We start from the raw sequence: 26727 nt of genomic DNA, 5'->3' as shown, positions 1-26727 counted from the left end.
ACCGGAAGGTCCACAAAGTTAGGATTGGAGGGTCCATCAGAGTTGTAGGAATGAAGGGTCCCACTGAGACACATTGACCGTAAGGTCTTACAGAGTTATAGCCTCGAGTGGCTAATATGTTGTATGTGGTATTTTGGGGAACTCATTAAGCTTCGTGATTACCGTGTTATGTGTTATGTGTTTTAGGTTTTCTCAGGATCGCGTGAAGGCACCAGATTGATTGTACACACCAGTGAAAGAGTTATGATTGAGGATCCTGGATCTGAATCAAATAAATTTTGGAGTTGCGGTTTATCAATTAAATAAATGAGATTTTCATGGAATGTGTTATGAGAATTATGCGATTTTAAATGAAAATTTTGTTTCGAAAATTTACGGTGTTACAAGTTGGTATAAGAGCCTTGGTTTGAGGGATTCGGATGCACCTCCGGGTGTGTTTGAACTCAAACTGAGGATTTGAGAAAGATTTTCAAAAGAGATAAATTTTTCTAAAAATGAGAAAGAGTTTAAGAGAAAATAAGTTGGAGCAGTGTGTACAATCAGCCAGAGCCCGAACGGTGATTTCCCAAAATACCCTTATCCTTGTGTTATGAGATATTTATGAGATATTTTATGAGATATTATGCATGCTAGAGATAGGCTAGATATTTCATAATTTAGGACTAGAGTGGCCTGATTTGTGATGCCTTAGCCTAGGAATGGTGCTATCTGTGATTTGCTTTTGAGTATGTGCGGAGTAAGAGTATCTAGCAGGAATCATTTTTAGAGAGGGATTGGAGTAGATGAGTAATCTAGGAGAGATACCTAGATGAGTATTTGAGGAGTCTACTAAGAGAGTAGTCAGATGCCCGCATGGGGTAAAGTTGCTTGAGTTCGGTGATATCCTTTTGAGTATGAGCATAGCAAGTGGAGTTGTAACCTAGAGTGGTTGTACGTGTTGGTAGAGATCATTAGATGCCCGAATGCTGCTTGCTTCGTGCTTTGTGGAACTCTTGATGATGGGAGTCAGCTACTAAGTGGATATAACGATATTCAGGAGGTAGATGGTTGGCATCATAAGGGTTTCTTCAACAGCTGATGGTAGAGAAGTGAGAGAACCTAGGAAGATCCTAGGGAGTAAACTTAGTCAGATGAGTACGCTGACGAAGGAGAGTATTCGCTGGAGGGCGAACTTGCATATCAGGATTGGTTATCGAGAAGGTTGAACAACTACTTAGGAAATCTGGGACGATCTGTGTTGAAAGTATGGGTAGATGTGGCAGGTAGTATGGGCCCGTACTACTGAAAGCAGAGGACCCATACTCGAAACAAGGAGAATTCCAGAATTTCTAAGTAGCGGACTGAGAAGAGAGAACATGGTTCGAGTACCATGATTCATAGCGGATTGAGAAGAGAGAACATGGTTCGAGTACCATGATTCGTAGCGGAATGAGAAGAGATAACATGGTTCGGGTACCATGATTCATAGCAGATCGAGAGGTGGCCACATGGTTCGAATACCATGACTCGTGGCGGTTAGTGCTTCTGGTTTTACCAGTTATTCGGATGTGATTGGTTAGACTGAGATTGGATGTGAAAGAGTATGAGGCCAGAGGGCCATGTTGAACAAGTTTTAATGGAGCTTACCTTGAGAGGGAAATCGAGTTAGTTTCCGAGGGACTTTTGGTGAGATTGCCAGTTGGAGTCGCAAGACTCAGGGGTGAGTAGAAGTCGGTGATTTATGGAGGATTCCGGTCTGAATTGAGCAATCGGCCGATAGAGGAGATGTCACTTTCTGTGACCAGAGTTGTGCTATTTCCGTTTTCCATGAGAAGCAGAAGAGATATTGGGACTTTCGGTTTCTGAGCTTGGAGGTAACCATGTGGGGTAGCATGGGTTGCGATCTTTCACCCGAGTATCTGGGCAATATGTCTGTCACAAGGTAATATTATAGTATGAAAGGGTCATCAGTGATGATTGAGATAGCCAAGGTCAATGATATATCCTATTTGAGGATAGTATAGCATATGTTAGCAAAAGTGTCGGGTGATCAAGAGGAGTATATTGGGGCGGTGGCCCTCATTGTATATGATGGATATTGAGTGTGGGAGTAAGGTTTCTGCTCTCTTAATAATTCTCATGATGTTGCGTTGGTTTGGGAGTCGAAGATGAGGAGTGTAATAGTTCATTAAAGTTCAGACTAAGAGTTATGACTACTACGTGACAATCGAGATGTCTAGTAGTGTGTCAGTATGAGATTTGAATGACGTTGGGAGACTGGTCGAGGAATCAAAACGAGGTGCGTAATAGTGCATTATTTCCAGAGTGAGAGCCAGGACTGTGTCGGGACAATCAGAGTATCCGGCGGTGTGTCGGTCTGAAGCATTCAACAAGACTAGGGTCAGTCACGTTGGGAAGTTTTCGAGGATTTTATCTGAGATCCGGGATGTTTGGAGTTGCTTTGTCCCTATCGGGAAGATCATCGGGTGTTCTGTGGTATTTTCCAAGAGAAGGTGTGATGTACCGGGTGAAACAGTCTGTAGAATGGATGGCTGGTGTGCCAAATGCAAATGGTTCGAACCCTGAGTGGGGGAGAATCGGGTATTTTATTGAGAATATCGAGGATTTGTTCAACAGCGGTTAGAAAACTGGATATGGTGGCCTACGGTACGATTACATGAGCCCAAGATTATTGGTGGTCGAGGCGAGATGCAGAGCGAGATAGCGCATGTTGTACGTGTTCAAGAAGGGATGAGTGTCCCCACGGCAGGTGGCCGTTGATCAGAGATGAAAGACCCTAACTTTCGTACTAAACTTTCGTAATTCTGAAAACATTGTTACTCAAAAACATGCTACATGCATATTCATAAAACAATATTTTACATTGATAAATTATTTACATAAACTGGATACAAACCGACTATTAAGATTTTTATAAAGTTTTATATATTACATATTTTCCCAGGAATACATTACAAAAGTTATAATATTATCTATTCTACATCTTCTACCAGTATAAAACTATACTGGATGCTTATCACCTGCAATAGTTTAAACATTGAGAGGGATAAGCGGGTGACGCTTAGTGAGTTCAATAACAGTTACAATATAACATTATGCCATATACATATCAATATGACAGAAGCAAAGAGGGACAAGAAACAAGAAAGACAAGTGAGTATCATATGACATGCTTTCCATATCGACGAACAATCTGATTCAAAGATTTGTAATCAATGAGACATAACAATTTCAATACTTGATATACATCAATAAGACTTTAGCCCAAATGACGTAGAAAATATAATTTCAGAATATCAATTTGCTAGAATACACAGGCTTTCGGCCCTGTCTTTGTATTTTGCTATTGCCAAAGTGATGCTTATGTCATACACTTCATGGCCAAAGACTACATACCAGTACCCAAGTGATGCTTATGTCACACACTTCGTGGTCAAAGGTATAACTCATTAACATAATAACATGGGAAAGCACATTGAAAATATAACACATAACATAAAATTGTCCCTATATTGAACTCACCGTGAAATAACCGGAGGTTAAAATAGTAATTTGGGCAGCACTTCGTTACTATAATTGACTTTCTTCAATGAAAACCAGGAGTTTTCTTGAAAACCGAGCTTTACGAAGGTTGAGCTTCAAACCAAAACGAAAAATTTCTCGAGCTCTTCGGGCACTTTGGAAAGTATTTCGGGTGTTAAAATTGGTACTGGGGCTTCGGGGGAAGTGGAAGTAGTTAAAATATGAGTTTAAGGGTGAAAAGTGACAATTTTCCAACATTTACCCGGGAGGTCTCGCACCCTTATATAGGTGAGAGCCTCGGATCCGAAGCAAGAGGAAAGGAGGGCAGGTGGCACGAGGCTGCGAGGCTCGGAACACGCGGCAGAAGGGCGAGGCTCAGACGACAGGTGGCTCGGTTCGGACGGAGGCACGCGTCCGAGTTCGGAGGCTACATCGCGACGCCACACATCGGAAGGGGAGAGGGCCGCGACTTAGGTCAAATCGGATAGAGACGCGTGTCGGATTCTCAGCTGCACAACTCATCGACTTCGGACACGCGGCATGCTCAGAGTGAGGTGACGTGGCCGGTCCGGATGAGGCTTATCCATGCGAAAATTCTCGGAAATTGTGCCAAAATCTTCTAAAATCCATAACTTTCGCATACTTGCTCCGTTTTTGACGTTATTTATATGCACGCGTAGGTAAAATTATGCTCTACAACTTTTGTTTAGACTTCGTCGGCAAATTTTGACTTTATTTTTAATATTATTATTTTTAACAGACCGGGACAGGAAAATCCGTTAAAAATTCATAACTTCTTCATTCGCCGTCCGTTTTTGTCAGTCTTTTTACCGTTGTACTACTAATGACGAGACCTTCAATTCTCGTTTAGGTTGTGTTGGCTAAAAATCACTCGATCTGAAATTCGAGTTTTTAGCTGTCTACTGCTATTCCGAAACTTAGAAAAATCATAACTTCCTCATACGAAGTCAGATTTGGACGTTCTTTTTATGAAAATTCTCGGTTTAACAAATACTACAACTTTCATTTAGATCACCAAGGCTAAAAAGTAGTTTATCGAAAACTCACTTTTTACGTCATTCGGCGCCGTGCCGGTTTTGTCGCGGATCTTCGATTGGTCATAACTTCTTCGTTATAACTCGGATTTCGATGAGGTTTTCGCCTAAATGTTTCTAACGATATTCTTTACAACTTTCAATAATAAAATTATACTTATTTCAAATTTTATATTTTCATTAAATTTCAATATTTGACATTAGATTGGAATCTCATAAGACTTCCAATATTTTCCGAGTGATTCTAAACATAGTTTTACTTCAATTCAAGTAAAAACTATATGTTAGAACTCAATACATAGATTCATATAATATTTCATAATATTATTCATTATAAAACACGATAACTAAACGTGTATGTTACAAATACCTCCTCCTTCTGAGGATTTCGTCCCCGAAATTACCACGATTTAAACAAATGGGGATATTTCGTTTTTATCTCATTCTTACTTTCCCAAGTATAATTTGGGCCTCGATGGTGTTTCCACTTAACAAGCACCAAATCCACTTCTTTATTACGTATATTAGTCGTTCTTTCATTTACGATCTCTTCAGGCTCTACTACATATGTTAACTTATTATCCAGTTTCACCTCGGATAACGGAACCGCTTCATCATATATGCTTAAGCATTTACGCAGATAACTCACATGAAACACATCATGAATACCTGCCAAATCTTCCGGCAATTCCAAGCGATATGCTTGTTTACCAATTCTCTGGGTGATTTTGAAAGGACCAACAAATCTAGGGCTTAGTTTTCCTTTCTTCCCAAATCGCATAATGCCTTTCCACGGGGATACCTTCAGCATTACGAAATCACCCACCTGGAATTCTATGGGTCGTCTCCTCTTTTCTGCATAGGACTTCTGTCAATCCTGGGCCGCTTTCATTCTTTCTCGTACAATTTGAATCTTGTCGGTGGTGTCTTGAATCATTTCAGGGCCTCCAAGGATTTTCTGTCCTATATCACGCCAACATAATGGAGTACGACATTTGCGACCATATAATGCTTCATATGGTGGCATTTTGATTGAAGCGTGGTAACTGTTATTATATGAAAGTTCTACAAGAGGTAAATACTTATCCCAATTACCACCGAACTTCAAGACGCATGCACGAAGCATATCTTCTACTGTTTGGATTGTTCTCTCCGTTTGACCATATGTCTGGGGATGATAAGCCGTGCTGAGAGCGATCCGAGATCCTAATTCACATTGCATACTCGCCCAGAAATGAGAAGTAAAGCAAGTATCACGATCGGAAATAATATTTAGTGGCACACCATGTCTCGCAATGATTTCATCTAAGTACACTTGTACGTATTTCTCCATTGGAGCCGTTTCACGCATGGTGAGAAAATGGGCGCTTTTAGTTAGACGTGCGACAATTACCCAAATGTTATCATGCTGTCTAGCAGTCTTTGGCAATTTGGTAATAAAATCCATGGATAGTTCCTCCCATTTCCACATAGGGACATTAATACCTTCTGGACTACCATATGGCTTTTGATGTTCTGCTTTGACTTGTAAGCATACTAAGCATTCCTCTACATATCTTCCAATGTCTCTCTTCAATCCAGGCCACCAATAATCAGTTCGAACATGATAGTATATTTTACTTGTACCAGGATGTATTGACAACTTAGACTTATAGGCTTCATCTAAAATCTTCCGTCTTAATCCACCAATCTTTGGAATCCATAGCCGATTCTTAAATACTTTCAGTCCTCGTGGATCATCAAGTAAAACATCAGTATAATGTACCATCCCTTCTTTCTTCACATTTTCTGACTTTAGGGCCTCTACTTGCTATTTCTCTAGTTCATCAAGAATAGTAAATCTTACGGTAGTGTGCGAAATAACATAACATACACTATTATGATAAACCTTCCTGCTAAGTGCATCGGCAACTACATTAGCTTTTCCAGGATGATACATGATTTCACAGTCGTAGTCTTTGATCAGCTCCATGGCTCGTTGTTGTCTCCTATTCAAAGTCTGCTGACTGAATATATACTTGAGACTTTTGTGGTCGGTAAATAATTGGCATTTTGTACCAAAAAGATAATGTCTCAAAAGTTTTAGGGCAAATACCACTGCAGCAAGTTCGAGGTCATGGGTGGGATAATTATTTTCATACTCATTCAGTTGTCTTGAGGCATAGGCTATCACTATACCACGCTGCATCAACACGCAACCTAGTCCTAACCTTGAAGCATCGCTATATACAAAAAAATCATTATCACCTTCTGGAAGTGATAAGATCGGAGTATGAGTCAAAAGATCTTTTAGAGCTGAGAAAGCTTTTTCTTGGGCTTCACCCCATTCGAATTTTGCTTCCTTTCGTGTAAGACTCGTGAGAGGTACGACTATACGCGAAAAATCTTTAATGAATCTCCGGTAATATCCCGCGAGATCCAAGAAACTGCAAATTTCAGAAGCATTACGAGGCGCTTCCCAATTCTGAATGGCTTCGATTTTGGTAGTATCTACAAATATACCATCACCAGAAATCACGTGGCCGAGAAATTGAACTTGGCGAAGCCAAAATTCACACTTCGAGAATTTAGCATATAATTTCTCCTTTCGAAGAAGTTCTAATATTTCACGAATATGAATGGCGTGATCAGATTCAAACTTGGAATATATTAGAATATCGTCAATGAATACGATGACAGATTTATCGAGCATTGGACGGCATACCCGATTCATCATATCCATGAATACGGAAAGAGCATTTGTCAGAACGAATGGCATGACAAGGAATTCATAATGTCCATAACGAGTACGAAAAGCAGTCTTCGGTACATCCTGCTCATGTACTTTCAACTGATGATAGTCACATCTCAAATCAATCTTCGAGAAATAGCTAACACCCTGAAGTTGATCAAACAAATCGTCAATGCGAGGTAGTGGATATTTGTTCTTGATAGTCACCTTATTTAGATCATGGTAATCAATACACATTCGCATCGATCCGTCCTTTTTCTTGACAAACAATATTGGAGCACCCCAAGGAGAGGTACTTGGTCGAATAAAGCCTTTGTCAAGTAATTCCTGTAGTTGGATCATCATTTCTTTCATATCAGCTGGCGCAAGATGATAAGGAGTCTTTGCAATCAGAGCAGCATCAGGCACAAGGTCAATTCGGAATTCTACTTGCCTGTCCGGAGGAAGTCCAGACAATTCTTCGGGAAAAACATCAGGATATTCATTAACAACAGGAACGTCATTTATCGTTTTATTCTCCTCTTTTGAGATATCGACGGTATAGGCCAAATAAATAGAACATCCCTTCGATATGAATTTACGAGTTTTTAAGAAAGAGATTATTTTTAAGTTTCTTTGTTCACCGTAGACATAAATAGGATTCTCCCCTTCAATAGGAATGCGTACTATCTTTTCATAGCATAAGAGTTCTGCATGGTTCTTTGATAACCAATCCATGCCGAGAATAATATCAAATTTGGGCAAGGAGATAGGAATCAGATTAGCAAGGAAATTATAGCCTTCAATTTCTATGACACAATCCCTGTAGATTTTATCAGCAAGTAATGATATATTTCCTGCAGTATCTACGTGAAATGGTTGCGCGAGTGCATAGCAAGCAATTTGAAAAGAATGCGCAAATTCATAAGACATAAAAGAATCTGATGCACCAATATCAAATAAGATGTGAGCAGGTCTACAGTGGACAAGAAATGTACCCGTCAGAACATTTGGGTCCTCGCGTGCCTCTTCTGTGGTAATCTGGAATGCACGACCCTTAGCTTTTGGCACCTCCTCCTTTTTAGTTGGAGTACTCTTTGGTTTTTGAACAGAAGCTTGACTCCCCGTCACCTGACTAGTAAGAGTAGGACAGAAGCGCTTTCTGTGGCTAGTAATACCACACGCAAAACATGTAACATCCTTCATTGGGAAAACGGGCTTCTTGTGGCCTATTTCTCCACATCCAAAACAGACCACAACTCCTTTTTCTAGTCTGCATTCGCCCGGATGATTCTTTCCACAATTTCGACACAATGACGATTGAAGAGAAAAAGATTGTGACCTACCGCGGCCACGAGAGGCATTTTGAGATTGCACTTGTTTACCGAAATCAGCTCGAATAGATTGAGCTGGTGGAATAGAGGAAACAGGAACAGTTTGATCGATACGTGGGTGCTTTGAAACAGAAAGAGTGGCACCACGTATCTCCAAGTCATGCTCGCGCTTTCGAGTATACTCAACAGCTTTGTCAAAGGACAGAACATCCCGATTACTTACGAAATTGTGGATTTCATATCGTAATCCTTCCATGAATAACTGAATTTTATCATCTTCAGTTGGAATATACTTTGTAGCAAACCGTGCTTTTTGATTGAATTGTGTTTCATATTCATTTACGGTCATTCCTCCTTGCTTGAGTTCAAGGAACTCCTTCTCCAACCTTCTTCTCATATCTATAGGACAATATTTTTCTAGTAAGCGAGTTTTGAACATTCCCCAAGACAAATTCTCCTGATCATACTCTTTAAGAGCTTCAAATGTTGCTTCCCACCATACCAGGGCTTCTTCGGTGAACATTGCAGAAGCATAATTCGCCTTGTCCTCATTATCCACATGAGAAATAAGAAATGCTTTCTCTGTGTTCTGAATCCAGGTTAGAACAACAATAGGATTAATGGCAAATGAAAACTCCGTAGCACCACTACTTTTGAAATCTTTAAACGAGGGACGCTTCACCTCCCTTTTGAAGATTCTCCAGTGGCTTTTTCTTTGCTTTTATCATTATCCTTCTTGTGTTCTTTGAGAGTCTGTCGAATAATACCAGTAGGTTTACCCAAGATTCGCTCCTCTCGAGGGGATACTGGAGTAATTACTTCACCAGGTTTAGGATCTCCACCCACTTCTGGTGTATGGCTACCTTCCTGTTCAACCATTCTTCTGAAAATTTGGGGCAAAATAGTATTTAGAATATTAGGATTTATTATTACCTAATACTTTACTTAAATATTTCCTATGGTTTGTATCCATATATTCCTAATGAATCCGTTCATATATTCAACTTCTAACGGTTTAAGTCTAAATACCAATCCGTGATATTTAGTTCACTTAAACTATTGCTCTGATACCATGATTGAAAGACCCTAACTTTCGTACTAAACTTTCGTAATTATGAAAACATTGTTACTCAAAAACATGCTACATGCATATTCATAAAACAATATTTTACATTGATAATTTATTTACATAAACTGGATACAAACCGACTATTAAGATTTTTATAAAGTTTTATATATTACATATTTTCCCAAGAATACATTACAAAAGTTATAATATTATCTATTCTACATCTTCTACCAGTATAAAACTATATTGGATGCTTATCACCTGCAATAGTTTAAACATTTAGAGGGATAAGCGGGTGACGCTTAGTGAGTTCAATAACAGTTACAATATAACATTATGCCATATACATATCAATATGACAGAACCAAAGAGGGACAAGAAACAAGAAAGACAAGTGAGTATCATATGACAGGCTTTCTATATCAACGAATAATCTAATTCAAAGATTTGTAATCAATGAGACATAACAATTTCAATACTTGATATACATCAATAAGACTTCAGCCCAAATGACGCAGAAAATATAATTTCAGAATATCAATTTGCTAGAATACACAGGCTTTCGGCCCTGTCTTTGTATTTTGCTATTGCCAAAGTGATGTTTATGTCATACACTTCATGTCCAAAGACTACATACCAGTACCCAAGTGATGCTTATGTCATACACTTCGTGGTCAAATGTATAACCCATTAACATAATAACAAGGGAAAGCACATTGAACATATAACACATAACATAAAATTGTCCCTATATTGAACTCACCGTGAAATAACCGGGGGTTAAAATAGTAATTTGGGCAGCACTTCGTTACTATAACTGACTTTCTTCAATGAAAACCGGGCTTTACGAAGGTTGAGCTTCAAATCGAAAAGAAAAATTTCTCGAGCTCTTCGGGCACTTCGGAAAGTATTTCGGGTGTTAAAATTGATACCGCGGCTTCGGGGGAAGTGGAAGTAGTTAAAATATGAGTTTAAGGGTGAAAAGTGACAATTTTCCAACATTTACCCGGGAGGTCTCGCACCCTTATATAGGTGCGAGCCTCGGATCCGAAGCAAGAGGAAAGGAGGGCAGGTGGTGCGAGGCTGCGAGGCTCGGAACACGCGGCAGAAGGGCGAGGCTCGGACGACAGGTGGCTCGGTTCGGACGGAGGCACGCATCCGAGTTCGGAGGCTACAGCGTGACGCCACGCATCGGAAGGGGAGAGGACCGCGACTTCGGTCGAATCGGATAGCGACGCGTGTCGGATTCTCGTTTGCATAGCTCATCAACGTCGGACACGCGGCATGCTCAGAGTGAGGTGACGTGGCCGGTCCGGATGAGGCTTATCCATGGGAAAATTCTTGGAAATTGTGCCAAAATCTTCTAAAATCCATAACTTTCGCATACGAACTCCGTTTTTGACGTTCTTTATATGAACGCGTAGGTAAAATTATGCTCTACAACTTTCGTTTAAACTTCGTCGGCAAATTTTGACTTTATTTTTAATATTATTATTTTTAACAGACCGGGACAGGAAAATCCGTTAAAATTCATGACTTCTTCATTCGACGTCCGTTTTCGTCAGTATTTTTACCGTTGTACTACTAATGAAGAAACCGTCGATTCTCGTTTAGGTTGTGTTGGCTAAAAATCACTCGATCTAAAATTCGAGTTTTTAGCTGTCTACTCCTATTCCGAAACTTAGAAAAATCATAACTTCCTCATACGAAGTCAGATTTGGACGTTCTTTTTATGAAAATTCTCGATTTAACAAATACTACAACTTTCATTTAGATCACCAAGGCTAAAAAGTAGTTTATCGAAAATTCACTTTTTACGTCATTCGGCGCCGTGCCGGTTTTGTCGCGGGTCTTCGATTGGTCATAACTTCTTCGTTATAACTCGGATTTCGATGAGGTTTTCGCCTAAATGTTTCTAATGATATTCTTTACAACTTTCAATAATGAAATTCTACTTATTTCAAATTTTATATTTTCGTTAAATTTCAATATTTGACATTAGATTGGAATCTCATAAGACTTCCAATATTTTCCGAGTGATTTTAAACATAGTTTTACTTCAATTCAAGTAAAAACTATATGTTAGAACTCAATACAAAAATTCATATAATATTTCATAATATTATTCATTATAAAATACGATAATTAAACGTGTATGTTACAAGAGACCTTGTGGTGGATATGAATTCTTCGAGGATGTAATGGTAAATTCGAGGTGGTTAGCTCGTAAGGATAGTCCTGGCGGTTGAGAATTTCTGGTTCAATGTATGGGTTGTTATATGCACTCTGGGAAGGGTAGAAGTTGACTGGGCAACCAACTTCAGGGTCGGTATGTGTATTCTTGCATGGGTTTTGGGCAAGAGAGGAGGGAGTTTCGGATGGTCGTCAACGTGTTCTGAGTCATTGACGATTCCTCCGTGTTTCAATTGAGAGTTAGGATACTCCGAAGTTTCAAGTTGTGTGAGATTCTGAAAGGATGCGTGGCTATATCTGAGTATGAAGTCGTAAGTAGGAGATCAGACATCATGAGGTTATGTGATGGTGTACCGAGGTATCCGAGTATAATGCCCTGAATTTCGGATTATTTTGAGACTTGGGTAATGAGATGGCAAGTGGTGCACCGCGTGTCTACGGTTCTAGTAGGAGCCTTTCGGCTAATTGACATCAAGCGAGATTATTTAAGAATCTGGATTGCAACGAGGAAAAGTGTTTTGTTATGACAGTTGTCATCAGGAATAGTGATGCATAATTTGTGTAAGTGTGTGCATCTATCTATGTTGGTCTGCGGAGCATGAGTTAGCAAACGCGGTGTGATGTCGACGTGAGGATGAGATTGAGAGGGTGTTGTGATACTGCGGGGAGCCATAGTATTCACCAGTCAGCGAGAGGGTGTTGTGATACTGCGGGGAGCCGTAGTATCCACCATTCAGCGAGAGGGTGTGGTGATACTGCGAGGGGCCGTAGTATTCACCAAGCAACGAGCGAGAAGCATTATGAATATGCGGGAAGCCGTAGTATTCACTAGTCAGGGCATGACTCAGGGGAGTTCCTAGGCTTGAGTAGCCTCACCCTTCAAGTCTGTAGGATCCTGGTGGTCGAACCAGGGGCGAGACTGGGGTCTCCATATTTTTCGGGAATCGTTATATTCTGAGTTGAGTTATGGTTAACGCAACCGAAGGGAATTGGAGAAGTGGTGTACACATGGGTTGCGGGTCATGTGTCATGATTTGAGTGCTTTAATGGTACGAGTGGTTTCAATTCTGCATCAGACCAAACACTTAAGAGTCTGGCTTGGACGGTGATTTGAGCAGACGAATGAGATTCCGGGTTCAGAGATGAGTTTCATTTTGAGGAGTATTGGGTGTCATCTGATGTCTTAGACCTGAGTGGGCCAGTTCGTTTGAATAGGAAAGACTGCGAGGCGCATGTAATTAATGAGTAGTAAATGACAGAGGTCGAGGGTGAGATGATTTTAGTTGGGATTGTGGTATCCGCTTGGGGCAAAGCGAACTTCGTGACTCGTGTGTCATAGTGGGCCGAGATAGTTGTCGTGGGAAGGAAGTCGGTGAGACGTTTTGGGGGCATACAATATATAACCTTTGGGGTTCAACTGTAGAGCCGGGAGTCGACCTGGTACTCAGTGTTGGAAAGGGATATGAGAAATGAAGCTGAGGCTTATGATTTTAGATGTCTGAGGACACTGCTGAGTAAGCATGGTCATTTTTCTTGTGTCTGAGGACAAGGCGTTGAGAGTTCATTGTTGGATGGGTTCTGATAGCAGTTCAATGGATGAGTCCCTGGTACGGTGCGAACTCGCCCTTTCGTTCCTTGGAGTGTGATTTCAGATCGTTTAGTATGCCTGGTATGAGTGATCAGAAGAAGATTATTGGATTTTGTCTTGTGAGAATCAGAGGGGCAGTGAGCTATCATGGTCTGTTATTCGAGGAGCGAGTAACGTGGTGATATCTTGAGTGGGGCGGTCTGGCGGCGGGCCAGGCCACTGGAGTTTCCAAATTTTGGAAGGTCAGAAAAGGGGTATCTTAGCGGCAGAGGGGTCGGTTTTATTCTGGATTTGGGAGTTCCTATTTGGATTCAGGTGTCCATGGAGAAAAATATCGGTGTGGTATGAAATCCTTCCAATGGTGCTTTTCGGGTTATTGGGTTCAATCTATGTGTGGTTGAGGAGCGATTTCGAGGGCGAAATCTAATTCAAGTGAGGGAGAATTGTAACATCCAGAATTTCAGGTATACTATTGTATGATTGAATTTTTTTTTGAAGTTTATGGAGTGACTCGACGAGTTGGGAGTCCAACTCACCGAGTAGGGTCGGGTGCCGTGTGGGATTTAATGATTGGACTCGACGAGTCAGAGAGATGACTCGCCGAGTAGGTGCTGGGCAGGGAAACCCTAATTTCCCGGGGTTGGGGCCTATATAAAGGAACTATTAGCCTCATTTGCGGCTTACTTTCACTGCGAGAAACCCTAAATCGCCTCTTGAGCTAAGAGAGAGAGAGAGAGAGAGAGAGAGAGAGAGAGAGAGATGAGGCATAATTTTGGGCATGTTGTGACCTTGTGGAGGATGAAGTGGAGATCATCATAGCTTGAATTCAGAGGAGGCTTTTGGATCCAAAGATTCTTCAGAGTTTTGCTTCAATTGAAGGTAAAAAGATGTTTGCTTGACCATTTTCCTTATGAGATCTTGTGTAGGGGAAATTGTTAGGGTTTTCTTCCATCTATCTTGTGTCATGGAGTGATGTGTGCATGGCTTGAGGTGGGAACCTCAGATATGGACTTTGTGAGGTTCAGAGAGTCCAAAGATTTTAGCTTTATTTGGCCATATAAGAGTCATTGTGGTTAATCATCCTTGTTAGAACAATTTTGGCATTATGAGCCTTTCATGCCATGTTTGAACGTAAAGCTTGCAGCTTTATGTGACAATCTACCCTTAGGATGGTAGATCTAGTGTTTGGAGTGATGGATCTGCCTTAAATCGTCTGAATGAGGAATCTGATCGAAGGGACTCGCCGAGTCCTTAGCCTGACTCGACGAGTCAGTGAGGGTTTGTCCCGATGGGTTGTTTGCGCGATAACTCGGCGAGTTGGGGGTCAACTCGACGAGTTGAGCTGAACTTTTTGGAGACTTCTGAGAATACGAGGGGACTCGACGAGTCGCAAGAGTGCACTCGACGAGTCGGGTCAAACATAGATTGTTGACTCGAGTTTGACTTCCGTTGACTCTGGGGTTTGGTCAACATGAGGAATGGAGACCATGGAGGGGTAAAATGGTCTTTTACCCACTTCAAAGAGTTAGAGAGAGAAAGAATAGCCTTCGGTTATCTGAGTCGTGAAAAGAGTATTAATTAGAGATATTCATCCTTTTTGTTAGGCGGAGGCTAGTTCGAGATCCGAGCGCGAGGTTATTTGCTCACCTGCTTGCGAGGTGAGTCTTCTCACTATACTTTACCTAGAGTGGTACTTATGTGTGATAACTCAAATTAAAATAAATATATAAATACATGGTATAAATATATTATTATAATTATGATTAAGGAATTAATTAGGAGTAAATAGAGAAATTATGGAAATTTAAATTCCAAAACCCATCACTTGATTAGAGTCATAAATTTGGACTTTTGGGTTAACTAGAAATGTTACAAACTTAGGCATTATATATAGCTTGATAAATCGAGTGAAAACCCCATTGGAATTGCAAGAAACGACTGAGATTCGATGGAGAATTCAGGGGCAAAAAGTTGTGAAGATTTTTGAAATTTCTCTAGAAATTAAGGTATGTCCTAATTTTCGTTCGAAATAGTTTAAGGAAATAGCTTTAGATTGTGTGTTTCATGGTTGGTTCGATCGTATGTCTCCGTGGTAGTCAGGAAATGGTTAAATTTGATTTAAAACAAAATTGATATATTTTGATATAAAAAGATGCATTTAATCTAGAATAATATGGTTTTCTATATTGAAATTGAACGTCGTTTAGGTTGGAAAATGGTGAAAACAAGAAGTGGTTATAAGTTAAATCAATCAAAAGGTTTGTGCATAAAAAAAACGAGTTTGAAATTCTTAAAAATTATAGAAAAAAAGATTGCGTTTTTCGGGTTAGGAAGATAGTCGATACAATTATGGGGCAACCCACATTTAATTGTGGGTACCGTGAGTTGTCTTCCAAATTGCTTACAAATTGCTTACAAATTACAAAAGTGGTCCTTACAAAATGATCGTTTTTCCTTATTCTTAGATCTTAAACAATACAAAATACAAACCTACAAATTACAAGAATGGTCCCTGGAGGTTTGGACATTTTTGTACAAGCAGTAGAAATGTTCGTATGTTCTTTTGTTTCCAAATGAAATTAAAAGTTAGGTGATTAGGCATGAAGATTTAAATGCATGTTAATTTGGTTTAATTACACTTAAGTACATGAACTTCCTATTTATTAAAAACTTTTGACCATTTTATTTAATAATTAATGGTTGGTGTTTATTTTTGAAAATTTCACATTTTAACATATTTTAAAGATCGATAACTAAAATATTAGTTGACCAAACGAGACATACGAGTAGTTGAACTAAATGCCACGAACACATAAGATATTTCTAGGATTGCAACCTTAGAAAATTTGTTGGTTAAACGTAGGGTGCATGTATGCAAGTAGCGTGACAACATCCGCTTAAGACCTAACGCCAGCAAGGTGAGTTTTTTTCGTGTTCTGTGGTTGATCGCACATAAATGTTTATCATGCATTTATTATGTGGTTTTTATTTATTTACTGACAGTATATTTTATGATAAGTATGGTTGCGTAAAAATGTTATTTTGGATTTGTTATCTACTGGGTGTGTTTTTGGATGACATGTTTAGCGGGAACGGGTGGGTGTTTATTCGCCGTGAGCATGACGGATGTGTGTGATCGGCGGGGATAGGGATTGAGAGTCATACTCATTTCCTTGGATATTTAAAATACTTGAGTACAATGGATGATAAGTTGTCTCAAGGAGAAGGGAAATGAATCTTTGGTTCTTTCTCTGGATAATTAATCGTTCCCCTAAATTATGTCGTCGGGTGATATGTTTTGTTATATGATTTATTGAACATATATGATAAAACTATTTTTTTAAGTGATGGATATGTATGTGCAACACGAACTCACTAGGCCATAGGCTTACCCATTTAGAAACTTTAAATGTGCGCAATCCAGGAAACTATTTAGCAAGTGGCAGCAAAAAGTCCAAGGAGAAGGATTGATCCAGAAGACGACAGAGGAATTCCACAAAGACGTAACACCCGAAGTTGTTCAATTGAAGATTTTATTTTATTTTGCTTCCGCTGTAGTTTAGTCTATAAGTAAGTTTAGAATTGATCTTGGGAGATGTTGGAACGATTATTTGTCATTTAATCGATATTAGAAAATTGGGGTGTTACATTATGTGTGACCGGAAGGTCTTATGTGCTTACATTGAGTATTATGTTATCTTGACGTATGTTTTACACTGTGCATTATGTCTTTGTGATTTATGCTATGCAGAGCTTTACAGAGTTAGGCCCGGAAGGTCAACAGAGTTAGGACCGGAGGGTCCATCAGAGTTGTGGGACTGGAGGGTCCCACTGAGACACATTGACCGGAAGGTCTTACAGAGTTATAGCCTCGAGTGGCTAATATGTTGTATGTGGTATTTTGGGGAACTCACTAAGCTTCGTGCTTACCGTGTTATGTGTTATGTGTTTCAGGTTTTCTCAGGATCACGTAAAGGCACCGGCTTGATTGTACACACCAGTGAAAGAGTTATGATTGAGGATCCTGGATTTGAATCAAATAAATTTTGGAGTTGCGGTTTATCAATTAAATAAATGAGATTTTCGTGGAATGTGTTATGAGAATTATGCGATTTTAAATGAAAAACTTGTTTTGAAAATTTATGGTGTTACACATTCAGTACTTATGAATGATTTATTTACTTTTTTCTCATGACATTTTACGTGGGACAACCATTGATGCGTTGTTTGGGGTTGTTGATGTTTATGTTCACCGCGATCTTGACTGTTTGGTTGCATAGGTCTTGTGGTTTGGCTTAGGTCTTGTGTTCCGAACGTCGTAACTTCTTCATATGATATCGGATTTTAACGATCTTTATATCCACATGTTTGTTTTTTTGAGTCTACTACAACTTTCGTAATTACTCCCGTTAAAATGTAATATATTTTTACTTACGATTTTATTAGAAAAAACATCCATACATGCATTCATAAAAAAACGGATGGATATAAAGATCGTAAGTAAAAATATATCACTTTTTAACTGGAGTAATATAAACAAAAGTTGTAATAGACTAAAATACAAACACATGGATATAAAGATCGTTAAAATCTGAGATCATATGAAGAAGTTATGACGTTTATAACATATGACCTAAGCAACCAAGTAGTCGATATCGCGATGGACATAAGCATCAAAAGCCTCAAACACCTCATTAATGATTGTTCAACGTAAGATGTAATGAGAAAAACCTAAATAGATCATTCATAAGTATAAAAACAAAAATAACTTATTTTGCAACTAAAAAAATATTAAGGATTAAATGTATACAAAAATATTAAAGACTGAATGTATACAAAAATATTAAGGACTAAATGTATACAAAGTGATAAATATATAACCTATTAAGTCATTTTTACCGGGGCTAACATAGAGTAGTTGGTCATAATGACTGAATGTGTATAGTTTAACAAGTTGAAAAGGTAAATATGGACGAAAGAAAACTCAATGACCATATATATATATATATATATATATATATATATATATATATATATATATATATATATATATATATATATATATATTAACTTTTTAAGTCATTATCCCTAAGTTTAATTAAGATTGTCTCTGCAACTTAATAATGTTCTAACTCTAACGTATACGAATTCGAGTCCATTAAAAAATGGGCCTCTTCACATATATATCGTATATGGTTCAAAAGCTCGATAAGAAAATGGGCTTTGTCTATTATAAGATATGTATGGGCCGATATGCAGAACGCAGCTGACAATCGGACATCGAAAACAAAACCCTCACAAAAATGCTCAGCTTCGGTGCTCCGTCCACCACCATCACCGCCTCAACCGCCGTAACTAGCCGTGTTTCTCCGACAACATATTCTCACCTCCCGTTTACTGTTTCTCCTCTGTCTGATTCTCAGAGAAGTAGCAATTTTTGCTTCCAACAGGTTAAACACTTGAGTTTTCATTTTTTGTTTGAAGTTTTCTACTTCTAACTGACGAAATGTTTTGTTCGATTCAGTTATTAAGCTGTTCATCACGATTGAATTGTTATCGAAACAAGGCAACTGCGGAAGCTGCTGAAACCATGGCCGGCTCTATCGCCTCTGCATCTGGTACTGACACCTGAATTTACTTTGATTAGTGCATGTGCATGCAATGCTGCCATACGGATGTTTCATAACACCAAAGGCGTTTTATGGAATTAGGTTTTAGTAGCTTCTATGAACTGTTCGACTTTTGTAAGACCTCTACCCGACCCCTAAAATAGCGACGTATTACATTTCGATTTTATTTAAATCGTCAATTTCACTATTAGGGGTGGGGGTGGAGTTCTACATCTGGTAATTCATCATTGTTTAGGTTCAAACATCAAATTGGCCTATCAGAATCCATTGAGAACCATCCAGAGAGATAAAACTTGCTGTTTTACTTTATGCATGTTTACTCTGTTTCAGGAAGCAAGCAGGCGTTAATTTCGTTGTCAGACAAGAAGGATTTGGATCTTCTTGCCACTGGACTTCAAGAATTGGGGTGAACTTCTACTCACATTTGCATTTATAGATTAGAGATTGTTATTCTTCCATTATATTATTGACTTACCCTTTTGAAGTCACAATGATAAAGTTCTATGACTTGAACTTCAGATACACAATTGTGTCAACTGGAGGAACAGCATCTGCTCTGGAGAAAGCTGGAATTTCTGTAAGAAAAGTTGAAGAGCTTACCAATTTCCCTGAAATGGTATATCCACAAAAGCATTAGAAAACACATCTTTTCATTTATATTTGAATTCTAAAATCAATTGCCTTTACAATCTTCACAGCTTGATGGTCGTGTAAAAACTTTACATCCAAATGTACATGGAGGTATTCTTGCTAGAAGAGACCAAAACCATCACATGGAAGCTCTAGACAAGCACAATATCAGTAAGTTATATAGTTAACATTCATACATTGAATCGGTTATTATATAATAAATCTTGATTCCCCTTTTAGGTACATTTGAACTTGTTGTGGTAAATCTATATCCCTTCTATGAAAAAGTCACCTCCACCAATGGAGTTACATTTGATGATGGAATTGAGAACATTGATATCGGTGGTCCTACAATGATACGAGCTGCAGCAAAGGTTATTAAAAACATAAAACCAACACAAAATAGTAATACTATATGATATAAACAATAATGATCTCTTTATAAACTTCTTTTTCTTTGAAACAGAATCACAAAGATGTCTTGGTTGTAGTTGACACCCAAGATTACCCTTTAGTTCTACAATTCCTCAAAGCCAACAAAGATGACCAACAATTCAGAAGAAAACTCGCATGGAAAGCTTTCCAACATGTTGCTTCTTATGATTCTGCAGTTTCTGAGTGGTTATGGAAACAAACTGAAGAAGGTAAGTAATCTCATCTATTTCATTCTTCAAATTGAATTCAAGATTCTCCCCCTTTTGGTGTCTTACAAATGACCCACATCAAAAAGTTTATACTTTTATACAATTCATCACTTACCCTTCTTAATACAACACAAAAACTTATACTTCTAGATAAATTTCCACCTACATTCACTGTGCCACTTTCTCTCAAGAGTTCACTTCGTTATGGTGAAAACCCTCATCAAAAGGCTGCATTTTACACTGATAGCAGCTTATCTGAGTTTAATGGTGGTGGAATTGCAACAGCTATTCAACACCATGGAAAGGTGAGAGAGACTACATATTTTTTAATGTTCTTGTTGAACTTTTTTTAGTACAATTTGTAACAAGTAACAATCTTTTTTAATTGTTTTGTGATAGGAAATGTCATATAATAACTATTTGGATGCGGATGCAGCTTGGAATTGTGTTTGTGAGTTTGAAAAGCCAACTTGTGTTGTTGTAAAACACACAAATCCTTGTGGAGTAGCTTCACGTGATGATCTTATTGAAGCATATAGGTTAGCTGTAAAAGCAGACCCTGTGAGTGCTTTTGGTGGGATTGTAGCCTTCAACAAAGAAGTTGATGAGGTGAAATTTTTTACCTTGCCACGTCATCATCTGCTTCACTATTCTTTTTTGTTACATATTATATAATTACTTATGTGAATTTACAAAAAAACACTAATACTTCATTTTTTCCAATCAAATTTTGAAAAATTTAAGATAATTTTCCAATTTAACCACTTTGACTTGCTATGTTGTATCAGGGTTTCATCTGTAATTTTCCAAATTAACTATTTTGACATGTTATATCTGGTCAAAATGGTTAATTTGGGAAAATAATTAAACTTTTGTGGTTGGGAAAACTCCATAAAAGTTCTTATATATATTTTTTATTCAATTAAGTTCCAAAACCCGGCAATTGTATTCATTTTGACCATTTTACCCGGTCAACATGTCTATCAAACTTTCAAAATTTACACTTTTGGCCCAAAATTTTAATTTATTACAAATTTGGTCTAGTATTTACACTTTTGGACCAGATTTCGAAACAAAATTTTGAAAAAAAAGGTTGTAAAAAAACTAAATTTAGGATGAATTTGTAACAAAATTTTGAAATCTAGGCCAAAAGTGTAAATTTTGGACCAAATTTGTAATAAAATTTAAAATCTAGGCCAAAAGTGTAAATTTTGAAAGAGGGATGACCTGTTGACTGGGTAAAAGGGTCAAAATGAATATAATTGCCGGTTTTTGGGACTTAATTGAATAAAAAATATTCTATAAGGACTAAATCGATCATAAAGCCAAAATATAAGGACTTTCATGGTGTTTTCCCATTATGGTTTGTTCTGTTTCGGTTTTTGACTAAAATAGAAACAGAAAAAATAAATTTGGTTTTTGACTTTCGAAAAAGTCACTATATATATATATATATATATATATATATAAATTTAATTTTTGGGATTTTCTACTTCAACAATGCTAAAGTTTGTTAATTATTTCGATATTAAATACCTAATCAGTTAAACTCATGTCATTTAGGGCATCTAGGTTTTGCTTGGTTTTTATTTTTTATTATCTATAAAAATACTAAAAACCATATATAAAAATTCGGTTTTTCTTAAACTCAAAAAACCAAACTTTCGCTTTTCCCGATTGGTTCAGTTTCATTTTTTTATAATTTCCCTGTTACTATTATTTATTATAATAATACATTGACATATCAAATTGTATTAAAAGTCTCTTGCTAGGGATATAAGAGAATTCAGAAGCCCAACAGATGGTGAAACTAGAATGTTCTATGAAATTGTTGTTGCTCCAAGTTATTCCCAAAAGGGTCTTGAAATCCTACGTGGCAAGTCAAAGACTTTAAGGATTCTAGAAGCAAAGAAAAACAAAACCGGAAAACTCTCACTTAGACAAGTGGGTGGCGGCTGGTTAGCCCAGGATTCCGATGATTTAACACCCGAAGAAATCAAATTCGATGTTGTTTCCAAGAAGGTTCCGGAAGCTTCCGAGCTCAGCGATGCTAAATTCGCATGGTTGTGTGTCAAACATGTCAAAAGCAACGCAATTGTAATCGCAAAGGTAATCTATTTATTTATTATTTTAAATTTTAAATGGATGATATATTGATATTCATATTCTAACCATGGTTAGTTTTTACCTGTTTTGTAGGATAACTGTATGTTAGGTATGGGAAGTGGGCAGCCGAATCGTTTGGAGAGTTTAAGGATTGCTTTAAGGAAAGCCGGAGATGAAGTCAAAGGAGCCGCTTTGGCTAGTGACGCCTTTTTCCCATTTGGTAAATACTTCGTTTATATGACGAATGTAAAATGACATAAAAGGACATAAGGGGAGTATATAGTGGGAAATGAGCATACAAGGGTATATTTGGAAAACTTATTGAAAAAGACCAATGAGTTTATCAATAAGTTGTCTCAAATAGCTTTTTAGGTTATGTTTGGCGGAATAGCTGAAAAGCTAGCTGATAAAAAATAATATTTGGTAAAAACTAACTGAAATATATAAAATAACATTTAGGATAATCAGTTTTCTATAATTAATTAAGGCTATAAGCTAGATTATAAGCTATTTTTTGGCTTATGAAACATGACAACTTAAAAAAGTTAAAAAAATAAGCTAGCTTTGTCATGACAAAGACAGGCTTAAAAAGCTAACTTATAGACTATTGTAAGAGTCATCAAATGTATGAAATTGTTTAACTATTAAATCAAATATCTGAAATACTGTTGTAAATGTTTTTATGAACAGCATGGAAAGATGCTGTCGAGGAAGCGTGTGAAAGTGGGATTGGTGTTATTGCTGAGCCAGGTGGCAGCATAAGAGATGGCGATGCGATTGATTGTTGTAATAAATACGATGTTTCACTTGTGTTCACGGGTGTGAGGCACTTTCGGCATTGAGGGGTAAAAATGTAATTTAAGTGTATTGACTTGGACCAAGAATCGAAAAGATTTTGGTGTTTTAAATGTACGAGGCTAAGAGCTGTGTTGAGCTCCATGTAGGGGATTTTCTGAAGATGTACTAATCATAATAATGGGTGGATTTTTTTTTTTTTAATATTTATCTTGTGTTTGTTCATAACCCTAAAAGTAGTTCCTTTGGCATATATTCTGTAGTGTAAAATAAAAAGGCAATTATTGTTGTTTTAATGTGTTATTTAAATAAAATTGTTATTAAAATGCTTTTATGAGAAACATGTAACCAATATGCGGAACTTTAAAGAATGTAAAAGTGACTTAAAGTAAAAATGTAAATGACTAATTTTTCAAAAAATTTAGAGTACATTACCTGTTTGGTTCCTGCTGAAAGGTTAAGACCTTTTTGTACAATTCATATGAGGGTATTTTGGTCTTTTCATGTAGATGAAGAACACCAAGAACAAGATGAACACTAAGAACATACGAGGATCCTTAATGTGTGCATTCACATGAGAGTATTTTGGTCTTTTTCATGTATAGATAAAGAACACCAAGAACAAGATGAACATGAGGGTATTTTGGTCTTTTCATGTAGATGAAGAACACCAAGAACAAGATGAACATGAAGAATATATGAGGATCCTTGAGTGTATCCCCTTAAGAAACAAACATGTATCCCCTTAAAAAACAAACACATAAAAACTAACCACAAGGAAGACTTGAGTCAATTATCGTCTTAAATATGTGTACTACTGTTCGAACTTTATTATCATTACAACAAAAGATATTCTCAAATAGGTACTAGAAGAAAAATAAAAAATCCATAGAATAGAAACATCATCTTCATGATGGGGACATCATAAACCCATAAAATAGAAATATAAACAACCCACAAAAAATCACTTGCATGAAGAAGACAACAACAATGCAGGGTGCAAAGGAGGTTACTAATCTCTGCTTTTTCCGATCGTAGAATGACAAAAAGACGTAAATGAGAAAAGGATACATGTAATGGAAGCTCTCTCTCTGATCAAAATAAGAATAAAAATAGATCAAAAAGACCAAAATACCCTCATGTGCATGGTACATGAAAGGTCTTAACGGTTCAACCTTAACAATAGTTAGGTGAGTGGCCAAAGGTTATGAAATACATAAATAAGGACTAAGAGTGCAAGAAATGAATCTTATAGCTAAAGGTGTTACTTTCAACAAACTATAGGGACCAAATAAGCAATTTACTCTAAAGTTTATACCCAAAGACAAATTAAAATATAAAGAAAGTTTCGTACTCGTGATTTCTAAAAAGTGGCAACTAAAGGATACCGTTGGTCAATGCTACATTGTTGCTCCTTGTGTTTTCAAAACCTTGCACGATTGGTACATCAGTCTTAATTCTAAGGGGGTGTTTGGCTTGTTTTTTGAGAGACAAAAGTCATTTTTGGAAAAGTTACAAAAAGTCAGGTTTTCCTAACTTTTCCAAAAAGTCAGTTTTCCTTATATCCAAAATCCAAAAGTAGTTTTTAAAATGTTTTTACCAAACATCTTTTATCTTTTATCTTTTCTAAAAATGACTTTTGCCTCTAAAAAAGACAAGTGAAACACCCCTAACTTTTGATTTGTTAATTTCTTTAGAATGGCTCATTTATTTACCCTTAGATCAAATATGAAATAAGTAATATACCACAAGGACAATCTATGTAATTTACTAAGTAAAGACCAAAAATGAAGACTAGTGTAAGAAGAATTACCGTTCTTTTTTCCATAAATTTTAGTTGTATGCGTTCATCTATAGAAAATAATTTAAAGCCTTCAAATACCAAAGTTATAAATCTTTATTAGTATTAATAAACAATTAAGGATAGACATATTATATAACATCCCCATCTTTAGGCAAAATATAAATTATTTATTAAATAATTCAGATAAATAAGATAGAGTAAATAATTAGTATTTAATAATTAAAAAGTTTTAAAGTGTTAGAAAGCTTAACTTCAGTTAATTTAAGAATTTGAGTTAGGGACTAAAACTATCAAACTTATGAAACTTATGTTGACCTTGTTTTGATTAGGTTTAGGGACTAAATGTTTTGGGATTATGTTAGAAATCACCAAAATAAGAATTTTAGAAGTTGAATAGTTAATAGTCAAGTGTGGTCAAATTATAAAAGTTAGTTGTCGAAGGGTTTAAGTTGCCAATTGTCAAAAAAATTAGAAGATATCATCCCTTACTTTGCTTCACTTGAAAAGAACGATGAGAGAAGGCTAGAGAGAGGATGACAATGGATATGAGAGGAACTAGAAGGGAATTTGAAGATGAGAAGCTAGAATCCTTTCCTTTGAGCTTTAGAAGGCACAATCTTCACTTGTTTCATCTAGAAATTCGAACTAGGGTTTGAAGATTTCCCCAAATCCGAAAATCTATTATGATTTGGATGTTTGTATAGTTTTTTCTAACTAGTTTCACTAATTAGATCATTAATAAATCCCCATTTTACTTTTATATTGCTTTATTTTGAGTTTTGATGTCATTTTGAAGCTTTAAACCCTATCAATGGGAGATTTCGATTTCTAACCTTCTTAAAATGGAACCGAAGTTAGTTTTTACTTTGTTTTAACTCTTCTAAACTCCTTTTGAACATTGGAATCCATCATTGTTTGATAATTGCACTTGTAGATCTATTTGTGTTTTCAAGTTGAGTTATGACTTCAATGGAGTTTGCAACCTAGAATCCCCTCTCTTTCACATCAACACCACATCATCCAATGGCTATTTTTTTCTCATTTTTATGACCACAACTAGATGTACAAATACTAAATCCATAGTGTACAATCCATAATGCATGAGATAAATGATGGGTTGCATCATGTATGTGATACTCATATTGGGGAAGTTCATCATTTGCGATACCTAAAGCATGGGGCGGTAATGCCACCTAGGACATCTATTCCCATCCCGATGGGCATACCAACTATCCTTATGACATGATTTAGCTTTTGATATATTAAGACTCATTATAGTATCATAAATTTGATTCGTTAAGTCAATTTGAGACACAATTATGATAATCTAGGTTATCAAAAGTGTATGTGTGTCATTTTAAAGATTATATTACATGCATGGAATGTAATCAAGCTTTTTGGATGCATAAATCACATTTGTATCTTAGATCATCGGGTAATTCTGTTCACAAAAAGGTTATACATAATTATTAAGAATTAGCACATAACTAGAACCATTAGAAGTTGTTAGGAAGGATTTGGATTAAGTTTGGATAACCATGGACCAAAAACTGCTTGAAATGTTTATGTTGTAGGTTGACTCGGTCGATTTAGAGGCTAGACATAGATTAATTTGGTCGAGTGACCTCCTACTAAACACCAAAATTT

General features: G+C 37.1%; 1 protein-coding gene across 1 annotated transcript; it reads left to right on the top strand.

Moving 5' to 3' along the window:
* The first annotated feature begins 18720 nt into the window (after positions 1 to 18720).
* Positions 18721 to 23480, top strand: LOC145108025 (AICARFT/IMPCHase bienzyme family protein). The gene is made up of 12 exons (XM_079045008.1): positions 18721 to 18921; positions 18996 to 19089; positions 19432 to 19507; positions 19621 to 19717; positions 19800 to 19902; positions 19972 to 20105; positions 20198 to 20375; positions 20526 to 20680; positions 20775 to 20984; positions 22137 to 22484; positions 22575 to 22701; positions 23172 to 23480. Exons 1-12 carry the CDS (start codon positions 18775 to 18777, stop codon positions 23321 to 23323), a joined length of 1821 nt encoding a protein of 606 aa, XP_078901134.1. The 5' UTR covers positions 18721 to 18774; the 3' UTR covers positions 23324 to 23480.
* The last annotated feature ends 3247 nt before the right edge of the window (positions 23481 to 26727 follow it).

This window comes from Lactuca virosa, chromosome 4, assembly GCF_052849685.1.
Source record: "Lactuca virosa cultivar CGN04683 chromosome 4, Lactuca_virosa_CGN04683_v6, whole genome shotgun sequence".
Classification (NCBI taxonomy): Eukaryota; Viridiplantae; Streptophyta; class Magnoliopsida; order Asterales; family Asteraceae; genus Lactuca; species Lactuca virosa.
The sequence above is the reverse complement of the archived record's forward strand: the minus strand, read 5'-3'. Positions and strand labels throughout refer to the sequence as shown.

Excerpts from the sequence above, each read along its gene's own strand:
- LOC145108025 (XM_079045008.1), top strand. The coding sequence starts at position 18,775 with ATGCTCAGCTTCGGTGCTCCGTCCACCACCATCACCGCCTCAACCGCC. Across the intron at positions 19,090-19,431 it reads CTCTATCGCCTCTGCATCTG|GAAGCAAGCAGGCGTTAATT; the intron begins GTACTGACACCT and ends ACTCTGTTTCAG. Across the intron at positions 20,681-20,774 it reads CTATTCAACACCATGGAAAG|GAAATGTCATATAATAACTA; the intron begins GTGAGAGAGACT and ends GTTTTGTGATAG.